Source organism: Equus asinus, chromosome 7 (assembly GCF_041296235.1).
Source record: "Equus asinus isolate D_3611 breed Donkey chromosome 7, EquAss-T2T_v2, whole genome shotgun sequence".
Taxonomy (NCBI): domain Eukaryota; kingdom Metazoa; phylum Chordata; class Mammalia; order Perissodactyla; family Equidae; genus Equus; species Equus asinus.
In genome coordinates, this window is record NC_091796.1 from 85,505,805 (window position 1) to 85,527,848 (window position 22,044).

The 22,044-nt window shown below is 51.3% G+C and overlaps 2 protein-coding genes across 5 annotated transcripts in view; one reads left to right on the forward strand and one right to left on the reverse strand.

Annotated features, from left to right (window-relative positions):
- POMT2 (protein O-mannosyltransferase 2) overlaps window positions 1–5,841 on the reverse strand; it is a 43,218-nt gene extending 37,377 nt beyond the window's left edge. Inside the window, exon 1 of the mRNA XM_014840901.3 lies at window positions 5,393–5,841. Within this exon, the coding sequence (XP_014696387.2) occupies window positions 5,393–5,841 (449 nt within the window). The remainder of the gene's footprint in view (window positions 1–5,392) is intronic.
- Window positions 5,842–5,979: 138 nt separating this feature from the next.
- Window positions 5,980–15,999, forward strand: GSTZ1 (glutathione S-transferase zeta 1). Of its 4 annotated transcripts, none has more exons than XM_014840905.3 (9): window positions 5,980–6,115; window positions 8,879–8,930; window positions 10,830–10,897; window positions 11,407–11,487; window positions 11,847–11,972; window positions 13,273–13,351; window positions 13,926–13,978; window positions 14,734–14,783; window positions 15,552–15,999. In XM_014840905.3, exons 1-9 carry the CDS (start codon window positions 6,101–6,103, stop codon window positions 15,676–15,678), a joined length of 651 nt encoding a protein of 216 aa, XP_014696391.1. In that variant the 5' UTR covers window positions 5,980–6,100; the 3' UTR covers window positions 15,679–15,999. The 4 variants fall into 4 exon arrangements, with proteins under 4 accessions (XP_014696391.1, XP_044630041.1, XP_014696390.1 ...); XM_014840904.3 differs by lacking the exon at window positions 5,980–6,115 and adding an exon at window positions 8,199–8,577; XM_044774106.2 differs by lacking the exon at window positions 10,830–10,897 and having other exon boundaries at window positions 5,991–6,115.
- Window positions 16,000–22,044: the final 6,045 nt, after the last annotated feature.

The following is a 22,044-nucleotide window of genomic DNA, read 5'->3' on the forward strand; positions in this document are numbered from 1 at the left end:
CGAGACAGGCTAACTTATTAGTTTGCAAGTAAGGTAAAATAAAATCCGGGACCCTGACAGTTTTTGGTGACAAGCGTAGGACACTAAGACATAGCTTTCTGAAAGAGAAAGGACAAGGGCCCCCACAGGCTGGATTAGGGGATATGAGAAGACTCCCTCGAATCTGGCAGTGAATGCTCTTGCCCAAGTGGTGGGCAAGGGAGGCAGAAAGAGTCTCCACGTCCCACCTATTAATGAGGCTGAGTGGAGAGAGGCAGGAGTGAAACAAACCGGCTGAATGCTGCCTCGGTTACTGCTCACTATCTTCTGGGCAAAAGGAGAAAGAGATGTAATCATGACAACAGGATGGCAAACCTAGCAGCCCCAGCCAAAAGGCAATATGGACGCAGCTCCCGAATCAAGATTCTCCAAAGCTGACATAAATGGCACCAGCAGTAAGAACCTTGTTATCCACATAGAACTGTGGGTAAAATGAAAACACTGAAAGATCCTTGTACCTGTGCTCAAGCCAAAAGTGAGCATGCCTTGCTTAGTGCCTCAGAACCACTCTCTCCCTCTCTCGCCCATGATCCCAACACCACAATCTCAGTTGCTTTCGAGAGTAAGATGATAAAAGGTGGGGCCCAGGTCTCCCTGTCCCTAAAGGGGACTCAAGGCCACACACCCATCCTGGCACGCTGGGGAACTGCAGGGAGCAGAGGGACTCAAACTCAGGGCTCCATTGGCTACGGGGCCCAGATCTCCACCCTGCTCAATCCCATGGGCTGGGGGAGTTTCCTAGGCACAATGGTTACGAAAGGTGCTGAGGACTGCAGGGAGAGCCAGAATAGTGTGCACGGGGACTGAAAGAAAAGGGGGCGCATCAGACGCAGGGGAGTACACTGGGAGGAAGCAGTGCCACGCCTATCAAGGGGCAAAAGGAGAAAAAAAGCCTCCTCCCACCCCTGCATCCACACTCCCCACACTCCCCACTGAGGAATGGCATAATCTCTGGGTGTCTGACATCGTAGCTCCTAACGCAGGCCTATCAGACTCGTTAGTTCAAGGAGGAGAAAGTGCCCAAATTCAACTGATAGGGTCTGAGCCAATTCCCAGCAGGCGAGGGAAGGTGTAGTGACCTTGTGGGCAGGGCCCTTGTACTATTGTGGCTCCCACTGCTGAATGTCTAACTGGTACTGATCCTGTAAGTGTCAAAGAGGATTAGCCCAGTGAGTGACTGCCACGTATTGAGAGGTGATCCTGTCCCCTCCCAGGTGGTCCAGGAGAAACAATATAAATCCTGAGAAGAGAAAGGGAAATCACAGCTTCAAAAACATAATGGCTGCTAGCAAGAGGCCACTCTCCAGGGTAACAGCGCCATCTGCTGGACGCAGGCACCGAGTACATACTTTTTCGAAGGGGCAGCTATTAACCTACCATTAAGTTCTTGCTGACATTAAGCGCCTGACCCATGAAGGCCTTAGGACTCTTTGGACTGGCATTGCCACTTTGCAGTGGGTCAACTTGCAATCTCTGGATAACAAGGGAAGGGCTCCACAAGCCTCGCTGGTCAAATGGAAATGGTATATTCAAGAGGATAGCCACCCCGGCCCTAGCGGCATCTTGATTTTACGTGAAGAGATGCCAGCACTCTCTTTGGGAGAAACTATCTCCCACTCCGCTACCTAAAGCAAAGCCGCTGGCTCAGTGGGGCGTGTGATTCACAGAGGTTCTTCTCAATGCCTGTGCCTGGTTCACTGACCATGAGGCCACTTTAAAAGCTGATGGTGTCCATTGGGCAGCAGCCGTCATCCAGCCCCAGGGACAACTCTGGAAGGCCAGAGCTCTGGACTGCAGAAATGGTTGATCAGCCCAATGGGCTGAATTGAAAGCCATCACTCTTGCCTTAGACAGTACTCCTAAGAAACAGACAAGTTACATTTTTATTGCCTCTTGGGCTTTTGCCACTAGCCTAGCCATCTGGGGTACCACATGTAAAACTATATACTGAGAAATTTTAAAAACTCCTCTTCGGAGTCAAGAACTGTGGGAAAAAGTCATGGCTGCCTGCCGATGGGACAATCTGGCTCACTCACGTAGATGCCTATCGTAAGGGGCAGTATTCTGGTAAGACTGACCGGAATCAAGCTGCTCATCAAGCCTGCTCCACCCAGACTACTGCCACTGCCACCTGAATTCATCAACGCCCCAGGCACAGAAACCCATCTACCATGGTAGACGGGGCACAAAGTAAAGGACTGTATGTTCTGAAGCAGAAGCCATCACTGCATTGTGGTGACTTGTGACACCTCCAAAAGCTGGCCTGTTCGCCTTGCAGTAAAGGAAGCCACATTACACAGGGCACTGACCCTGCCCACTCCAAGGAAATTGACCATATTAGGACTTTGTTTCCCTCTCCAGTCTATCAGTGATGCCTCACTGCTGCTGACACTTTTTCTGGTTACGGTGTTGACGATGTTGTTCCAGTCCAATGATCTGACTCTAGATGCACCACTGTGGCCCTTGAAACTAAACTATGTCATGTTTTTGGCTTTCCAAACCATCTAGTCTGACAACGGTGTAACTTTTTCTGCAATGACCACCCAAGAGTGGGCCAATAGTCAAGGTCTTTGATGACATTCCACACTCCCTGCCATCCACAGGCATGTGATATTCTCAAGCCCTAAACAGTCGTCTCAAAAAGATTTCTACTTCCCTCACCTCCTCCTGGCTCACACACTTTAGTAAAGCAGTTTGATCACCTAATGTAGCCATCATCAGAAAGGGTTCATCTCCTCTTGGCCACCAACTGCGTCATGATCAGGACAAAAGGAGTAGAGAGTTATATAACGTATCTTGAAAATTTGAGATTCTTCCCCAACCATTCCTGGGTATGATTTGTCTTTCTTTCCCCTAACAGCAACTCCAGATCAGCCTGGGCAGAGTGGAGGGGGTGTCCCATGGGATTCAAACTTAATTCTCCTTCAGTCACCTAGATTTTGTTGTTGGAGTGACACGGTCCTGGAGCATAAAGATAATGATCACTTGGTTGAGTACACAGCTTGTCAAGTCCCCCTACAGTGGCTCACACGGGCCAATGTGGGAGACATAATGAGTCTCTGTCAATTTTCTAACAACGCCTTTGGTAAAGAGGTCTGGATGTAGAGGATAACTGGGGAAAAGGTGAAGTTACAGCTACTAGAGTGGGACATACTGATTATATGACAATGGAAGGAAAGAAACAACCCTGGCACCTGGGAAGGGAACATCTTAGACTCCTGGAAATGTAAAGAGAAGGGAAACATGGTCTCTTTGTCCCTTAGGCCCAGCACCCAGCCTGGCAAAACATTCATATCATACAAATAAGTGACAGCCCTAGCTGGCAATCTGATGGCAGTCTGTCATCCCACTACGAAATCAGAAAAACTCATGTAGACATGGCCAGTCTTGAACTGTTCGGATTTGCCTGATGCCATCAACACCAGCTCCCAAACATGGACCTCCCTCATGTGTGCGCAAACACACAGACCAGCACAACCTTCTGTCGGTCTGACTGATAGAAACACTTCTCCTGACACCTTAGGGGCCTTAGGTTATGCCTTCAATAGCAATTGAAGCTGCAACTACTCAGTGATACTCACTGCCTAAGTGGCTTAACCAAACCACTGTAATGGTGATCTAAGTCAAATCTGATGGTGATCCAAATGGAATTTAACAAAAGTTCCTGAACTGGAGTGACCTGCACCTCTTCAGGTAATAGGCTAGGAGGGGAAGAAGGGGCCATGGAATGTCTTTCCATTGGGCATGGGAGTTGCTTTTTTTTTAACGAAGGGACTTGTAATTATTAGCAATGACACCAAAGATCACAGGTCAGTCTGAACACCTGTGCACAGATCATAATGGATAAGAGACTGGGCTTAGACTACATTCTAGCTGTCTTAAGACTTACTGGTCCTCCCCACACCCACGCACAGGCAATTATTCACAGGCGGCTGAATCCAGAACCCTGGATGGCATGGTTGAGGTTAACACCACAAGTTGGCCTCATCCCACTGCTATGAGTCCCACTGAGTGTAGCCTTAATTAAATGCTGTATGAGACAAACTGAATAGGTTTGGCTCCTGCGTCTGTCAGTCAGCTTAATCAGAGTAGCCAAAAGAGTTGCATATTCATGTGAAAATTTGCTAGAAGTCAAGACAGTGTAGGATCCAGGGGTGAGACTGTTGGGAGAGACAGTCCTCCGTGAGTCTCTTGCACTTTCAAGCATGTTGCTGGGTGGGGCAGGAATGCAAGGCCCTGACTGCACTTCACCTGAGCCACTTCTCAGAGTTGTGTTTGCAACAAGCAACTTTGAGAGATGAGGTAATGTCTCTCCAGGACAAAGAGTAAGCTTGCTTACTGCTTAATGTAAAACAGAGATTCCCCAAGCTTGTTTTTCCCTAGCTGCAAGGCTACCCACTGTGTACACACTCATCCACGTAAGCCCACAGTGCCACCCTGTGCAACCTGGAGGGCACTGGGAACTGAATCCAATATGCTGATGCTCATCCTGCTTCCTGTGCCATGAGTAATAAGTCCTTTGTCTCTGGCCTCCAAGTCTCATGTCTTCTGCCAGGACTCACGAAATAGTATCAAGCTAATTTATTAACTTCCAAGTAGGAGAACCCTCCGTGGGTTTGTTAGCTTGCTTGCTTGAGTTTTGGTCAAGAAGTTCCATTTCTAACATCCCCTACACTAACCTTCTCCTCGGTAATACTAAGAAAACATGGTATCACTTGTTGGCCTAACAAATTACCCATTATCAGATTGTATAAAACTTTTCCTCCTTCCAGCTGGAAAATTTTAAGCTTAGCTAATGAAATTTGACTCTTGAAACTGAGTCCTACAAAACAAAAACTTTAAGAAAATAAGTCTCTCCTCACAGGATGACTCCAGACCCGCTTCCTGGGACTCTTGTCACCATCCTTGGACACACAAGTTGTCCCTGCTCCCGAGAACGAGGGTACCCAGTTAGGAATTTGTTCCCTCCACTGATGCCTGGAAATCCTGCAGATTAGGAACTCAGAGCTTAGGAATATCTGTACTAAGAATTTCCAATTCTCGTTGGAAAGTTCAAAGCATCTTTAAAAGACACAATTTGAGAACCAGGTGAGACACTGCAGCATAACCTGCAAGACATTAGGTCTGCTTCCTCAGGTCCTGAGGAATCCCACTGCCACCCACCACAGCAAAAAGATTCCTCTCAGAGACCACCTGGCCAGAGGCAGCCACCAGAAACCTCAGTTTCCCCTCCAGTGCGGCCCCGCCCCCCCTCCTGTGAATCCCGCCCCCTCCGTGCCCCCGGGCCAATCAGAGGGCACGTCCCCTTCCTCCCGGTTGCCATGGCGCCCGCGGAGTTCCTCCTGTCACTCACCAGATGTGCTGCGGCTCGTCCAGACGGTGGAAGCGGGTGGCGAAGGACAGCAGCGTCACCAGGGCCAGCAGGGCCCACCGGCCGGCCGCCTCGAAGTGCCGCGAGCCCGGAGCAGGCTGTTTGTGGCTCCGCGCTGCAGCCTCGACGGCCACGTCCGGACTTACGGCCCTAGCAGCCTGGGACCCACAGCGGCCCCTCCGGGCACGCAGCTCCGACCCTGCCAGGCCCCCGCCCACCGCCGGCGGCATCCTTCCCCTCCTGAGGATCGCCCTCCGGCCCGCAGGCACGCTGGGTCTTCCGAGCTGCCCCGTCAAGAAGTCACAAAGGGGCGGCTCGGGGTGCCCTGGGAAATGTAGTTCCCGGCGCCGGCAGCGGAGCGCGGGGCCCCGGCCTCTGGGCTGGGCGCGGAGCGCCGTCGCCGCTAGGAAGCGGCTAGTGGCGCAGAGCATGACGGGCTGCGAGGGCCCGGGCGCCGGGGAAAAACGGGGGAAAACGGGCTCAAGGAACTGCAACTCCCAGCAGCGCCGGGAGTGGGGGCGTGGCGGCAGGGCGGGGCGGGCTAAACGAGAGCTCAAACATCATTCTCGTCCAGCCCCTCGCTTTACCCAGACGAACGCCTAGGTTCTGACGTGTCGGGTCTCACTGGGCCTCGATCGTCGACAAGTCGGAGAGTCCCAGGGGCGAAGTTGCCTGGCCTGGAAGTGCGAGATGCAAGCGGGGAAGGTCTGTGCCACGCATCCGGGGAGAGGGGCGCTATTTAGAAACCCTGAGAAACCCTGGGGGGTGGGGTCAAAGGTGAGCCGCTCGGCGCTGCCCACAATTCCGACGACTCCCAGGATGCTGTGCGCCGCGTCGGCCCCCGCTTCCCCCAACCCCGCGCCTGCGCGCTTCGTGTGGGCGCCTGCAGGCCAGGGGAAAGTGCGTCCGAGGCGGTGCGCCCTCGTGGGGCGTGCTGGGCGGGCTGCAGTTGCAGTACCTCGCGCATCGCCTACCTCTCCGAAGCCCTCTGCTAGGGCTTCCAAAGGTCGGCCCTCGCTTCCCTCTTCCGCAAAGCCCTGCGTGCTCCTTTCCCAGCCGGCGGGCCCAACAGGTCTTAACAGTCAACGGACGGTCTTCTAGGGTCGTTTGCATTTTAAGAGAGCACCAGGGCCGAGGGGAGGCAGTGCTGCTTTAAATCATCACAGTCACCCGGGCAGCTTTCTGGGCCCGCCTCGAAGCCGCTGTATCAGTCACTGGAGCGGGGGCCCGAGAATCTGCATGTTTAATAAGCGCCCCAGATGAGTCTTATTAAAGTTTGAGGACTGCTGTTGTAGCTCCAAGGAAGGTGGCAGGCACATCAGGTAGGATATAGCATCACTTTAGTAATGGATAGTCCTCCCACTCCCAAATGGGATTTTAGGAATCCTCTAAAAGCATGTGTTTAAAAATAAAATCTGCTAGAGTGGTCAGAATCCATATTTGAATTGGAAAGCAAATTCCTTCAGGAGTGGTGATGAGACGGATACTTGGACTTAAAATTTAGTTCTACAACTGCAAAAAGGAATGTGGCATGGCTCAGATGGTTATCGTCAGTAAGAGAAAGAGCAGAAACTGCCCTCCATCATGTCTCCTGATGGCCCATAAGGAGGAAACTTGAGGGCAGTGGCATGTGTGACTCTGTGGTCACTCTTAGTACAGGTCAAAGGTGTAACATTTAGTATTTAGATAAAGCATTTCTTCAAGGATTCTAAGCTAATACCTGGCTCTTCAGTGGTCCCAACCCTCACTACCAGTCCCCGTCTCTTGGACCCAGCAGCTCCTCCAGCCTGACCAGGTAAGGAAAGGGATGCACCTCCCAATAGGGCACATCCAATTGTGGCCACCCAACTCCTCCCCTTCCAAGGACACCTACTGCCTGTCACCTGCCCTCCATGCCAGGCCCATCTTCATTTTTCCCACAAAAGTACAGACTGGAACACCCAGGCTCGGGAACCAACTTGAGAGGGCCCAGGTTCCCACTCATGCCCTTGCCCTTGCCCGCCTAGAAGACAGAGTTGGTAGTTCAGGGATGGTGAAAGCAGAGTCAGATAGCAGCTTGGTGTGGCAGGGGTGCAGAAGGGAGAGGGAACTGTGGTGAAATGTCTGTAGTCAGAGGGATGGTAGACAGGGTTGATCTAAGAAATTCCACTGAGTTCTCCCTCATCCATCTGGATACAAATGTGTCTGCCAGAAGATTCGTGAGTGCTAATTACTGGTAACTCTGTCCTTGGTCCTGCTTTGAAATGATGGTTTACCCAAGAAGCACCAGAGAAATTAACTTTGAGTCCCTTATACTTTAGAGGAGAGGTCAGACACTCAGCTGCCTCAGGGGCCTCAAGGTAATAAAAATGAGAGAAATGGGCCAGGTGGGGGCCCTGGCAGATCAGAGAACGCCTGCCCTGACTGAAGGCGGCCCTTAATCAGCTCTGATCAATTGTTGCTACTCAGGAACCGGAGTCCACTGTCTCCAGATTTTTTTAAAGAAAAAACAGACAACAGGATTTGTATAGAAAACATCCTGATTTTTTAATGTTGGCAACTAACTGAAACATTATTAAATACAGTGTAAACCAAACAGAACACTGGGTTGCCAGCTTGTGACCTCAGCTTTGGAGTCAATGGGCATATCCTCCAGCTATTTTTATGAGACCAGCTGAGAGCTTGGAGGACTGGTGGGTGGTGAATTGAAAGAGATGAGTACCAAAGCTTCAAAAACAGAATTCCTGGTCTTTCTGCCACTGCTGGAAGGAATTAACCTATCATTTTAGGGCAACCCTTTATTTTACAGATGAGGGAGCCAAAGACTAGAGAAGGCAGGGATTGGTCCAAGGTCATGCAGAGCTAGTTCCTGCACGGGGACCAGACCCCTGGACTGCCAGCTCCCAGCCCACTGCACCACCTGAACTACTGCTTCAAAACCAGGCCACCCTGTCTGCCCAGGACGCCAAACCTGGCTCCACTAGGAGCATAAAATAACTTCCCACAAATTGGAAAGAGATCCCCTGTCTCCAGAGTCAAAGGTCCCCTCATGCCTGTCTAGCCCCAGCTTCCCCATTGGCTCATGGGATCCGCCTTCAGGGTTCCGCCCCCTGCCCTGCAGCTGGGTGAGAGGAAACATTCCCTGAGAGGCCGAGGGTCACCACAGCACCATGACCGAGTCTGGCAAGGTAAGGAAGGCACTTGCACATTGGCTGCCCCATTCGGGGTCCCTCAGACCTCAGGAATGCATGATGGCAGTTTGGAGCCGAGGGGCTCCACATGACTCCCAGGCCTCTGACCCGGAGAGCTCTGAGTCTGGCCTGAGTTGCCTGGATGCAGGCCTGAGAAAGTAGGCCTGGCGTGATGGGAAGAAACAACGCTGGCTTGGAGCCCCTTGTCTGGGGGCAGTTGCCTCCTCTCCTTGGGCTCCTGGGGCTGAACACCCACCAAGCATGGGTTAACATGCGTCCTCGTCCTCTCTCTCCTCAGCCTATCCTCTATTCCTATTTCCGAAGCTCCTGCTCATGGAGAGTTCGAATTGGTAAGAGCTGTACCTCCTCCAAGAGCCTACGTGGGGAGGGAGCCCCGGGTGAAAAGCTGGCCCGGGACAGAAGGAGGGCCCTGCCAGACAGGGCAGCACCCCAGCAACCAGCACCCCAGTCTCCTGGAGCCCTCAGCCCTGAATCATACCTGCTCCTAGGAAATCTAACAGGGCAGGGGGAGTGGGGGGCGCAGGAAGGGAGGGTGGTTTTTCTCTTGGGCCCACTGCCTCTCTCACATTCTCTCCAAACCCCCTTAGCAACCAGATTAAAGCAGGCTCACAAACTCCACAGGTCCCTGGTAACTGGAGGGAACAGCTGGCCTCCCTCGGTTCTTATCTTATTTGATCTGGTCAATTAAACAGAACTGGCCAGTGTTAATCCCAGAGGCTTTGGAGAAGCAGAAACGGGGCCCTCTGGTTTCGTCCTAGTTTGATCCCTCCCTCCCTCGGCTTCGCCCAGCCCTTGGCAAAGGTCATAGTCCTAGCAGCTCCACCTGAGGGGGAACTCTGCTTGCATGTGCATAGTTCCATTTAAACCTCAACAACCCTAGGAGGGCAGTAATAGTACAATGTCCCTGTTGTACAGATGAGGAAACTGAGGCATAAGGAGGTTAAATAACTTGCCCAAGATTATGCAGCTAGTAAGAGGCAGAGCTGGAGTTTGAACCAGCTAATCTGGCTCCAGAGTCCATGGTCTTAACTACTACATCATGCTGCCTGTCAGATAAGGAAACTGAGGCAGCAAGGTTCATGAAGTTACTTACCCAAGGCCACACAGCTAGCAAATGCATGTAAGGAAATTCGAACCCAGGCAGCACGCTTCTAGGAGCCTGGCGCTAACTGGGAAGCCATCCTCCATGACCCTCCCCCATCCCACAGTCACTTGCTCTTTGCTGGAATCAGTGGGCAAGAGCACTTGGGTGCCAGAGGACACGCTGTTCCAAGAAGATGCCTTCCCTGGGCCCAGAGCCTCTGCCCTGGCTGGGCCAGGAGCCTGAGCAGCATGAGCACTATTTCTGTAGGGCCTCCGTGCATTGGCCTCTGCCGCTTGGCCCCGTCCACTTTCACTCTCCAGAGTGGAGCTGACCAGCACTGAGGAGGAGCCCCGTGTCCCCCAGGCTCTCTTTAGACCGTGACACATCTCGTCCTCCTCCCCTCTCTCCTTTGCCCTTGCCTGAGACCGCCATCACTATATTTTAATGCACAAGTGTGCATGCATACACACTCGCTCTTCTCCACTAGGGTTGACTGCGCATTTCTACTCCCACCTTGCCAGGGGAAGACCTCAAAGGGGATGGAGGGGACATCTGGTCACTGAGAATCACAGCAAATGCTCTGAGACTACCAAAGGGGCCTCATGCCCAGCTTGGAATCTAGTAAACAGCTCTGAGAACAGAGAAAATGGATTAGAAAGGGATTCTTCTCTAAACAGAAAGAGTGTAAGCTGCCTGTGCACGCCCTGTATGGTCACTTGAGCACCTTCCCTTGGCCCTTAGATGCCTTCATGGGGGAACAAGTGCATGTCTCCAAGCCCTGCTCACCACTGTTTAAGGCCCTGGAGGGGGCAGAGGTGAACAGGACACTTCCCTGCCATCCTCAAGGAGCCCACGGTGTGCCAAAAAGCACACCTTTATGGCACCACCCAGGGGCATGAGAGCCCCACTGGGGGTATGGAGAGTAAGGTTCTAAGGGTTCAGGGGCATGAGAGGCAGAGCATCCTGGACCTGGGGTAGGGCAGCGGGCGGCGACAAGGGAAGCTGGAGAGAAGGGGATAGGGCCGAGGCAGGCCTTGGCCACCCAGCAGTGTGCAGAAAGAAGCCTCCCTCTGCAGCCTCCTGTCGCCCTGGGAAGTTCAGCGAGAGGCTGACCCCCGACCCTGCTGTCTGTGGTCTCTCCTAGCTCTGGCCTTGAAAAGCATTGACTATGAAACGATACCCATCAACCTCATAAAGGATGGGGGACAACAGGTAAAGAGGCCACTTCCAGGTCACAGTGTGGGAGTTAGAGACCTTGGAGAGGGATCTGGCTGGGGGCTGCAGACTTCTGCCCAGAGAGGTGAACCTGCTGGCTTTCCCTTTGGGACAGGGTGGCTGGCTGTGCAGCAAGAGGAGCCATGGGAAAGGCCCAGGTTCCAAGCTCCGTACCACACCTGGCCTCTCAGTGCCTGAGCCCAGGAGGGTGGGTGACGAGTGGGTCCTTGCCCCATCCTGGGCCCTCTGGATGCACCTTGATGGCCACAGTGTGAGATAAAGGGAAAAGACATAGCCAGGCCATTGGGATGAAGCCTGTAGCTCAGCAGCCCCTGATTGGCCTACTGCATGGATCCCCCAGGTATCCCCCTGGGCCTAGGAGCCAGGGCCTTCCCCAGGGCAGGGAGGTGCAGGTGGGCAAGAGGCCTGGGGTCTTCCTGCTTGCCTGGTCTGTTTTAGCCAACTCAGGCCAGGCTGCTGAGCCCACCAGAGCCTTGTCTCCACAGTTCTCTGAGGAATTCCAGAAACTGAATCCCATGAAGCAGGTGCCGGCCCTCAAGATTGATGGGACCATCATTGGCCAGTCAGTGAGTGCAGGGCCTGGGAGACCCTCGTGAGAACGGTGCCCTTAACGAGAGGACCTCCCAGCCTTCCTTGCCTGTGTCTGGGGCCTAGCACTTAGTAGGGGCACGATAAACATTTGTCAGAGGGAGCGAAGGCGGGAGGGAGAGAGGGTTGGTTGTTTTGGGAAGTGAAGAAAATGAGCAGATGGGGAACCAAGTACTGCAGGACAGGGGTCCAGAAAGGGCTCAGCTCCCTGGGGAGCCTCTTGGCTTCACAGGCCCCAGCTGAGGAGGGCGAGGAGGAGGAGGAGTTTGCTGGCCCTGTCCCCGCCGGTCCAGGGGTCCCGGGCCCTCTCCGTGCCTCACTGCTCCCCTCTGGACAGCTGGCCATCATTGAGTACCTGGAGGAGACTCGGCCCACTCCGCGACTCCTGCCTCAGGACCCAAAGAAGAGGGCCCACGTGCGCATGATTTCCGACCTCATTGCCAGCGGCATCCAGCCTCTGCAGGTGTGGTGCTTGTGCACTTGCACACCTCTCACACTCCTTTCCCCTCACACGCTCTTACCTTCAGATACTCGCCTCATGACTGTGGAGAGCCCACAGCGAGGTGCCCAGCTTGGGGGTGGGGGTGGCCGCAGACGGGGATTCTCAGGGTCTTAGATCTAGACCACGTGGCAGAGGAGGCGAGGGATCCCAGAAATCATCTACTCCACTGGGTCCCCAGCTGCATTCTCAGAAGCCCCGGGTTTCCAAGGACGTATCCAGAGATGGTCAAGGTGGGAAAGGGCCAGGTGGCAGGGAGAGGCTGAGCAGCATGGGGCCAGGCCTCCCGCCTTTAGCCAGAGCAGCCTCCCTTTCATCTGTTCTGTATCAGAGATTTGGATTCTCACAAGACTTTATTTTACTTTATTTTTTTGCTCCCCAAAGCCCCAGTGCATGGTTGTATATCCTAGCTGTAAGTCGTTCTAGTTCTTGTATGTGAGGTGCCGCGACAGCATAGCAGCTGACAGATAGGTGGCGTGGTTCCACGACCAGGAAGCGAACCCGGGCCGCCAAAGTGGTGAGAGTGCCGAACTTTAACCACTAGACCATCAGGGCTGGCTCAAGATTTTGTTTTTTAAAAAATAAGTAATAAAACAATTCAGCTCTGCTAACCCCTGATTTTGCAAATATGGAAATAGCCCCAGAAAGGTGGAGTGACTTTGCAGAGTCACCCAGCTAAGTAGTGGCAGGGCAAGGACCAGAGCCCAGGACTCCTGACTGTGCACTTGTGCCCCCCACCCCCATGTCACTTTATCTTTTTCAACAAAGGAGGTTGGAGCAGACAGACATCCCCATTTTACAGATGAGGAAAGTGAAGCCCAGAAATGAAATGGCTCCAGGGGTGCAAGGATGAACCAGAGTCCAAATCTCTTGAAAGCCAGTCCTATGTGCCTGCCCCATCCCACCCCTTGTCCTTTATCACACTCCCTCTCCCCACAAGAGACCTTGTAAGGGAGAAGGCTTGGATGCAAGGGATAGGCCTTGAGTTGTGGCACACCCGTCACAGCCAAGGCAGCATCCTGTGCCCCGACCCTTGTACGTCTCTGCCAGAGTCACAGGCTTCCAGACCACAGGGACCACTGGGGCAGCCTGAGATCACCAACCTCAGGGCCCTGATAGGAGGAAGCTGGCTCACAGAGCTCAGGGTGGGACAGGTGCACAGCCAGGGACACATCGGAACTGAGCTCCCCTGAGGGGCTTGGCTGCGCTGGCAGGCTCAGCCTGGCCCCCAAAGCCAATCACAGGTTTTCCTTGGGCTGCACAGAACCTGTCTGTCCTGAAGGAAGTGGGACAGGAGAACCAGCTGACCTGGGCCCAGGAGGCCATCAATTTTGGCTTTAATGGTGAGTCCTTACTCCGGCGAGCTGCCCCAGGGTAGCCTTTTAGAGAAATGGCCCCCAAGTCCAGGGCCTAGGACATCTGAAACAGCCTCCCAGGCTCTTTGGTCCTGAGAGAGGCATGGATGAGGGAATGGGGACAGGGCTGAGGAGGCAGTGGGCTGGGCGGCATCCGAACCTGGCCTTAACCTCTAGCACTTCCAGGAGCTCAGTACCTGAGGCCCACAGCCCTTGGGAGCTGGATGGCCTGATGTCTGCCTCACTGCCCACTCCAGCCAGGAAACCAAGGCCAGCCAAGTGCCAGCCCATCGGTGTAAGAGCTGCTGCCTTGGCCAGTGGCATGTCTTGTCCCCTCTGGGGGAGGAGATGGCAGCTGGGCTTGAGGAGCCCAGGGAGACATCATCTTGTCCCCATGTCCCTACAACTCTTCAGATCTGGCTGTCACATTCCCTCCAGCACACGTGCCCCAGCCAGTCACTTAGATAGCCGCCCATTTCATAACTATGGAGGGTAAGGCCCAGAAAAGCAGATCTTCCTTCTCTGTGCCCAGAGTAAGATTATTCCTGTGGCTTCCCCACAGCTCTGGAGCAGATCCTGCAGACCACAGCGGGGAAGTACTGTGTGGGAAATGAGGTAAGCCCCCCCAGGCCTGCCCATGGCAGCTCTGCCCTCCTGCCAACCTCAGGCTGCCAGTCTCTTCCACTTAGACTCAGCCATCTCCCTCTAACCCAGGGTAGGCGCTGCTCAGAGAGCTTCCTGAGGAGGCATCTGCAGGTGGGGTGGGGGCTTCCAAGACCCAAGGTTATCCTCTCTTTGCCGAGCAGAAGTTAGCTCATGGGGAACTCCTCATGAGGAAGTGAGTTTCTCATTCCTGGAAGTATTCAAGCTGAACACCTCATCTCTGAGATGAAGAGGTTGTCCAGGCATCAGATAAGGGATTATATTAGACGATGTCTCTGTTCCCTCTCATTTCTGAGATTCTAGGCGTCAGGTATGCTTGACTCCTATAGGCTAAGGCCTTGGTCCTATATGAATTCTGGTTCCAAGGCCCCCCACCCCCCACCCTGAGGCACTGGTCCCTTCTGGGAGCCCTCACTAAGGGCCTGTGATAGCAGTTTTTAACAAGCACTATTGAACTCTCGCTGGCTACCCAGAGTTGGTTGTCCAGGCAACGAGCCAGGTCTGGGAGAAGGGCATCAGTTCTCGGGACAGACCCAGACAAGGCCGGGCTGGGGTTGGTGGGGGGGGTGGGACGTGGATGGATGGAAGAGCCAGAAGCATATGGGAACGTCAGGGGCTGGCACCCCAGTACTGTGACCAGTGGACACACCTAGCCCAGTCTGAGTCGAGTGCACACCATGATGCAGATCCACCCAACCCTCTTTCAGGTGTCCATGGCTGATCTGTGCTTAGTGCCTCAGGTGGCAAATGCTGAAAGGTAAGAGAGGACCCCACCACCCTCCCTCTTCCTCTTGGCTCCTCCCCTCAAAATGCCCAGCCTCCTCCCAAGTCAGGCCCCGACTTCCACTATTGAGGTAGCATCTCATGCAGGGACTCTCCCCAAGTGGCCAAGGAGCCCCCTGTGCCAGGCCACCCCGGCCACTTTGACCTGGAAGAGACAGGGCAGAAATCAGTGGAATGCCCCCTACCATGCCCAGCACAGCCCAGGTGATCCCGCATAGCCCCTTCTCCTAGGAGGAGGCAGCTCACCTGGTGGTTACCCCTAGAAAAAACCACCCCAAAAGCCTGCTGTCCCCAGATGCAGTATGTCTGCCCCACATGAGCTCTACCTCTGCTTTCCTCCATCAGCCCTTCAGTAAGACATGAATGAGAACCTCTCTGTGGAAGGCATCGCACCAGGCACCATTAGGCATATGGAAATGTATGACACATTCCCTGTCCCTGGGAAGCTTATGACATAGTGGAGAAATAATCTGTATATATAAACGCCCAGCAGTATGCCATATATGTAGCAGGTTGTCATTAAATAGCCATTGCTTGGAATGGGAACAGGAGCTAACAGAGATGCCAGATGATACTGCACAAGACCTACCCAACCCCAGAGAGCTGCCTGGGAAGAAGGCTACCCCGCCTGACAGGGCTGGGACCTCATCCAGCCCTGCCCCTGTGCTTGCCTCGCCACCCACAGGGCACTCTCCCTGTGCCCCTGCAGACCTTGGCTTACATGGGTGTTTCTCTGCCATAGGTTCAAGGTGGATCTCACTCCCTACCCTACCATCAGCCGCATCAACAAGTCGCTGCTAGCCTTGGAGGCCTTCCAAGTGTCTCACCCCTGCCGGCAGCCGGATACACCCCCTGAGCTGAGAGCCTAGCCTCAAACCGTGCCCCACTGGTGCAGGAACAGGGAGGGGGTGCAGGAGCAGAAGTTGGCTGGGCTGAACAGGCCTGGAAATGAATGAGCCCTAACTGGAAAGGCAGGAGACTTTAACTCCTAGCCCTTGAACTTGAACTCTAGCCCTGGATCTGCCTTCTTACTGAACCTCTTTCTGCCTCAGTCCCTTCATCTGTCAAATGCAGGCATGGTGTGGTGGGAGGATGCTGGGAGAGAGGTAGGCAGGAACATTACCTACTATCTATGTCATGTAATCATGAAGATGAAGCGAGAATATAGACTAAAATGCCTGACAAGTTCACCAGAGCGCCATAAGGAAGTCTGTGCGCCTCTTCCCATCCTCTCTACTCTATCTGACTCCAAAGAATGCCCACACTGAAATTTGATAATTTACTAAAGCCAAGTCTGTTCAGTTAAGGCTGAGCTGAGCTGGGTTCCGGAAGATTCCTTGCTGGAATCCTCCTGTCTCTGGACTGGGACAGGAAGTCAGCCAGCCACTTGCCCACCCTGTGGTAGGCCTGGCCCCTGGGACCTATAAGGGCAAAGAAGAGAAATAAGCCCAAAAGCCTGCCTGAGAGGATCAGACAAGATCCAGAACAGAACAGATAGAAGCAGCAGGAAAGAAAGCATTTTGTGACCAGCTAAGTTCCCCGGGCTAGGAATGGTACCATTGTTAAGTGTTCCACTGCAGCACTGAGAAGGAAGTCGGCTCTCAACCCAGTCTTTCATCTTCAGGGGCAGCATTCTCTGGACCAGTCCCAGGATTAGGCACTTAGGGTAAATCCTGTTGTGAGTGGTCCTGGAAACTGGAGGCAGACTCCTCCGAGAGCAGTGTGAACAGCTACTGACCAGGCTAACTCAGGAGACCAATAAGATAACAGTCTACCTTGGGTTCCCATGCCTGGCAGTATTCACCCAGAACCAGGATCACCTCTTGGCAGAAATACTGTAGGGAGATTGGGATTCCTTCTGGGAGTGAAACAAGATGACCCTTACGTCCCATATGTAAGATTTCATTCCCCCTGCCTGGCTGAGGTTTAAACGGGGAGTTAAGGTAGATGTGTCTGGTTGAAATGGAAGCCGCCTTTCTCAGCCACGAGTCCCTTTTCTTCAGCCCCATCCCAGAGCACCTAGTTCTTCCCTCTCTTCCTGGGCTCCTTTGTGGTCTCTCCTCTCTTAGATGACCTGGGTTCCAGGCTCTACAATGGTCAAAGTGGGCCACTCCTGTTCCCAGGGCAAGCTTGCCCAGGCAGAAGCACAGGAAGGTAGATGAGACAGCGATGAGAGAGACTCACTGGTACCTCCTGTCCTGCCCTGCTGCCATCTGGACCCTTTCACTTGCCTGGCTAGATAAGCCTCACCTGGGCTCTCTTCAAGAAGGCTTTACTTGAGATGAGGCTAATCTGCTCAGCCTGGGGATCAGGAACTGTCACCTGATTTTGACATTTGAAACAAGGTGATTAAAGCTCCTGTGGATTTTAAAGACAGAATGAACTCTGGGGAAAGGAGGGCGGCCCCACGCCTCAGGCCATGCTCCAACTCTCCCAAGCAGTGTGCCTCCCTGGCCCTGGAGAGATGGCAGAATCAGCGAAGAGCAGCAGGCCAGCCTTAGAGGCTAGGCTTGGCCAGATGGGGTGCTGCTGCTGCCACTTTCCTGGGATTAAGGAAGCAGCTGGCTCTGCCTCTCACCAGCAGGTGCCTTTGGGAGCGCAAATAATCTGAAATAATTTCCGTCACTGCTGAGGTTACCACACCCCGCCCCCTCCCTCTTCCCAGTCTCATCTCCAGGCAACAGAGAAAGAAGCCCAAGAGACTTCTGGGAAGTGAGAGAACTAGAAAGAATCCACAACTAGGACAAAGTACAGAAACAGAGACAACCTGAGACCACTCCCCCCTGCCCTGAATAATTCTAGAGAGAACTAGGTATAATGAGGGGCTGAAGTGTGACTTTTCCCGGAAGAAGAAAATCTGGTGGCTCTCCTACTCCAGCTAGTAATGGACTTACCACTTCCCTCCCTTCAGGCCTCCAGCATGCAGGGAGCCCTCCCAGGGGACTCCCACGGGCTGGGAGCTGGGCTGTGTGGCTGTGTGATGGGGAATATGGCACACATGGCTCCTGCTCTTACTGAGCGTATGTCCCTCCACTTACTCCTGAAAATTTAATGGCCAGCTCTAATTCTACCACTCAATAAGTCTGTTGCCTATCTCTCTGTCTGAGCCAAGATGACTTCTCAGAGTTGACATACTTCAACTCAGGTCTCCTAAGCAGTAGCAAAATATTAACCTGTTTAACCTGGGGCTCCATCAGCCAGCCTAAAACTCCTAGCAAAAGCTTAATGGATTTTAAGGAAATCAAAATCAGTTAAAGAGGATCCCTCATTGAATGCACAAAACTCATTTTACATATTTTCCCCATACGTCTCATAGTTCTCATAGTTCAGGTCCTTTGGTTAAACAGGAGTTTTCTATGTCAAATGAAACATGAAAATCAACCCTGGGTGTATGGGAAGGGTAGAGAACAAATGCTCTGGCTTTTCCTGTGTTCAGCAGAGATCCTTGGAGTCGGTGACATTTCTGAGGTCCTCCTTTCTCATCTGGTTTTCCCCAAACGCAGACAAACTTGTCCTTCCCCACGATAAGAGAAGTGTGTCTAAGCCAAAGAAACCCTCCAGGCTCCTCTGAGGTGTCTCACCTGGAAAGTGCTGGGTTCTTGCACTTTCCCCACACTGATTACCTGCACCACCCAGGGGAAGAAACTGACTAAACCTTTGTGGTTCTCAGCTGCACTGGCTTTAGGAGGTCAACAGTCCATCTGGTCTCATGATGTTTTTGTGAAGGAGATTATTGTATTTTAAAGCTAGAACCTAAGCCGTGGGAGCTCTCCAAAGTCTACAGCAACACAAGCTCATCTCAAAGCCATCTTTGCCACCTTCCTCACTTAGAACCAAGGAGAGAACCAACCCAGAACCACCTCTGCTCTCAAGGGCCTGCAACAACTTTCCTGGTATCTCCTTGTGAGCTTCAGGGACTGAGGCTGGGAGGAAGTGAGGGGAACTGGGGAGACGGAAATGGGAGAGCTGCAGAGAGAAGGCAGGCCCAGGGGAGCCACCAGCTCATGATCAACTGAGGGATGGAAAAGGAGTGCATGGGGGAGGAGGGGACAATGGGATGAGTAGCGGTTGGGGCCTCACTGAATGACCACAGCTGACGAGAGAGCAGCCTGTCTGGTTTGTGGGGCCTGCAGTTCTGAGTCAGAGTGAGGCTATCATGTTTCTAGCCCTGCGACCTCCCTGGAGTCCTGATCAACATGGGGAGCTGCCCTGCTGTTCAGGAACGTGGAGACCTGAGATTTTGCAGGCTTCAGCTCCTCCCCATAGGGAACCATCCTCCAGAGCCCTGGGACTGGCTACAAGGGAGAGAGGAGAACCCTCTTCTCTACTCCCAGAGGAACCTAGTTGTGCTCTAGAGAGTAAGAGAATGCAGCATTTCCCTTTCATGAGAGCAGAGTTCCCTCAAGCTCCTGTAGGGCTGCACTCCCGACCCACTGTTATCCCAGTACCAAGCGAGGTGACTAGCCTTGCTCCACAAGTGCATGTTAAATTGAAAGATATCCTTCCTGTACAACCTTGGCTGGCTAACCTCCCCCCACCCAGAATGTCTCTCTGTTCTTTCAGGGGCCCTAGAAAGTCATGAAGGAGCAAATATTTCCCCAAGTGCATAGACTTTCCTCTAGAGGTCAGGCCAGATGGCTCCAAGGCTTAGCAATAATTAAGCTTCTCTAAAGGGTTTTGAAAACTTCCCCTTCTGCAGCTCCCTCATCTGCAAAAAAATTCTTATTTTCAGGGGCCAGTTATAGCTCTCAATCCAAGACCATCACCTGCTTAGGGGATATTTTCTAGTAGGGGCTTCTCTCTAAAGGCCAAGTGAGTGGTAAAAGTCAAGTCCTTCATTTCCACATCAGTCGTCAGGTCTGTGAAGAACAATCAGCAGACGCCTGATCCTGGTAAGCGAGAGGCTACAGCGAGGCCTTCCCACAGTGGGAGTGGCCTGATACTGGGATTTAGATGCGGAGAGTCTTCTAACTCAGTGGAAGTAGCAAGTCTTGGCAAATACTTCAGAAGGATGAAAGAAGGAAGGAGGTGATGCCAAGAAATAGTTGAGAAAAAGCAAAATAGATAATAGGATTTTGTTCCAAAGCAATTTTACATATGCATTAAGGAAAGTAAACTTATTAGACAAGCAGATGCATACACACGTCCACAAAGTAAGTACTCATTTTATTGGCTCCTCCTAACTTTTAAACATAACTTATTTAGTTCTTGGTTCCAAGATCACTAGCAGGCATTGCTCTACTTTGGGAGAAAACCCTGAAGTAAGATGGCTGCTGAGTTTCAGCCAGAACTACATGAGTGAAGAGCATCAGGCTGAATAGCAAGAGCTGCAGAGTCTGGGCTGCCCTATATCATCCTGAACTATGTCAGGGTCAATGACAAGACACATATGAGTGCTTTCAAAAGTTAAATCATCTTCAGTATGCTGTGTGTTAGCAGTGACATACTACCTTCAGCATACCCAAATGTAACTCATTACAGATCCCTAGCTACATGGAGCCTGCCTGGGCTTTTTACTGCTGGTTGTGGTACAGTTTAGTAGGCAGATTATATTCATTTAACTCACAATTATTTCAAATCTTTCCTCCTTATACGTCAGCCTCTAAAATGTGTTGCCAAGGAAAGCAGAGAAAAATCTACTAGGCTCATCTTAGAACCACAGATATCGCTAAAGAAAATATAAACGGCATCCCTCCCTGCTCAGATGTGAGGCCTTCTCATTCCGTAACAGACTCTAGGGATGTACAGAGGCAGTATTTTAAGAGATGTCAAAGATCTCTAATGGTGTCATTTTTGTAAATGAAAATAGGCTGAATTAATATCACCCAGACTGTCTTAATGATTACCTTGGTGTCCAAAGTACTGGAACCAAATTTGAGCAGAGTAAGTAAGTTCATTGGAAAATGAACATCACTGGGGACCAAATACTGACAAAACTCGATAATGTTCTATTTAGTAATCATCACTCTAAACCCAATTTTTCTGCTTTTGGGCCAAACCCAGCTCCTAGTTCATAATACTCTGCCATAAATTTAAATGCACATGAAAGATCTATCATTAATCTTATTCCAAATTTTTTCTTAATTGTTAATTTTTATAATCTTAATAGATTATAAAATAATTCACATAGATTTATAGAATACCTTTCCTCCTAAAATGCAGAGGAGAGATGAATAAAAAATTTTTAATGTAAACCAGGTTCATTAAGATACAATTCAAATGTTTCAGGTGCATAGTGAAAAAGTTTATTTATGATAGATTTCAAAACTCGGAAGAGAAGACAAAGAATGCACAAAAGCATCACAAAACTGTTACATAATATAAAAACACAAGAACAGAACTATTTAAAGAACCATAGCTCAGGATTATCTGTGTATCACAGTAACACATTCAGTGCCACAGGGTGGTAAAATATATTTTAAAGGCAAAACCACTCAGCAGGACATAAGGATTAAATAACATTTGGTACAGAGCTCTTAACTTAGAAATCATAGGAGATGTTGACAGCATTTCTCATGATGGGGGACATGTAAAACAAGTTGACTGTAATAAATGAGTGGCTGGGATACTTTTGTATTTTAAAGAAAAGACTGTGATATTCCCTTCTGGACCCATTTTTGTAATGTCTGCATCAGTGCATGATATAGACCAATAAGGAAAGGCCTTTGTGGTTGTCAGTTGTTTAAACATTTACCAAGAAAACATGATTATCTTTCAGTCAACTCATAGATCTCAGTGCATGGCACCAAAGCAGGCCTTTCAGAAATGTAAGTAAATGGCATAAAGTAGTTTAGGGAATCTTCAAGCACCTCCCTCTATTCCAATTATCCAAAAGTCTGGCTTTCTTATAATCCATTGCTTTGATTACAAAGCAGCTTTCTTCTGGGAATTTCAAAACACTTCCCATTATTAAGGGAAAATGGGTACATCAGAGTCATGGGTCACAAAATTGCTTTCTCCAGACTTTATCTGCTCTTGAATATGGCTAAATGAAAATAATTCAACTTATTAAATGAAAACAAATTCATTTATGGGACAATAATCTCAGAAAGGGATCTTACTAGAGTATTTAATATGGAATTTCTTAGTAAAATGTACTGCTTAGGACATAAGAGAAGGAATGAAGATAATGTTTTCCAGATGATTCTTGGCCTGAACCTAAACACCAACAACAACAACCAATAACAAGGAACATTTTTACACAGAGGTATTTCAAACCTGAGTGAGGAAGAGAA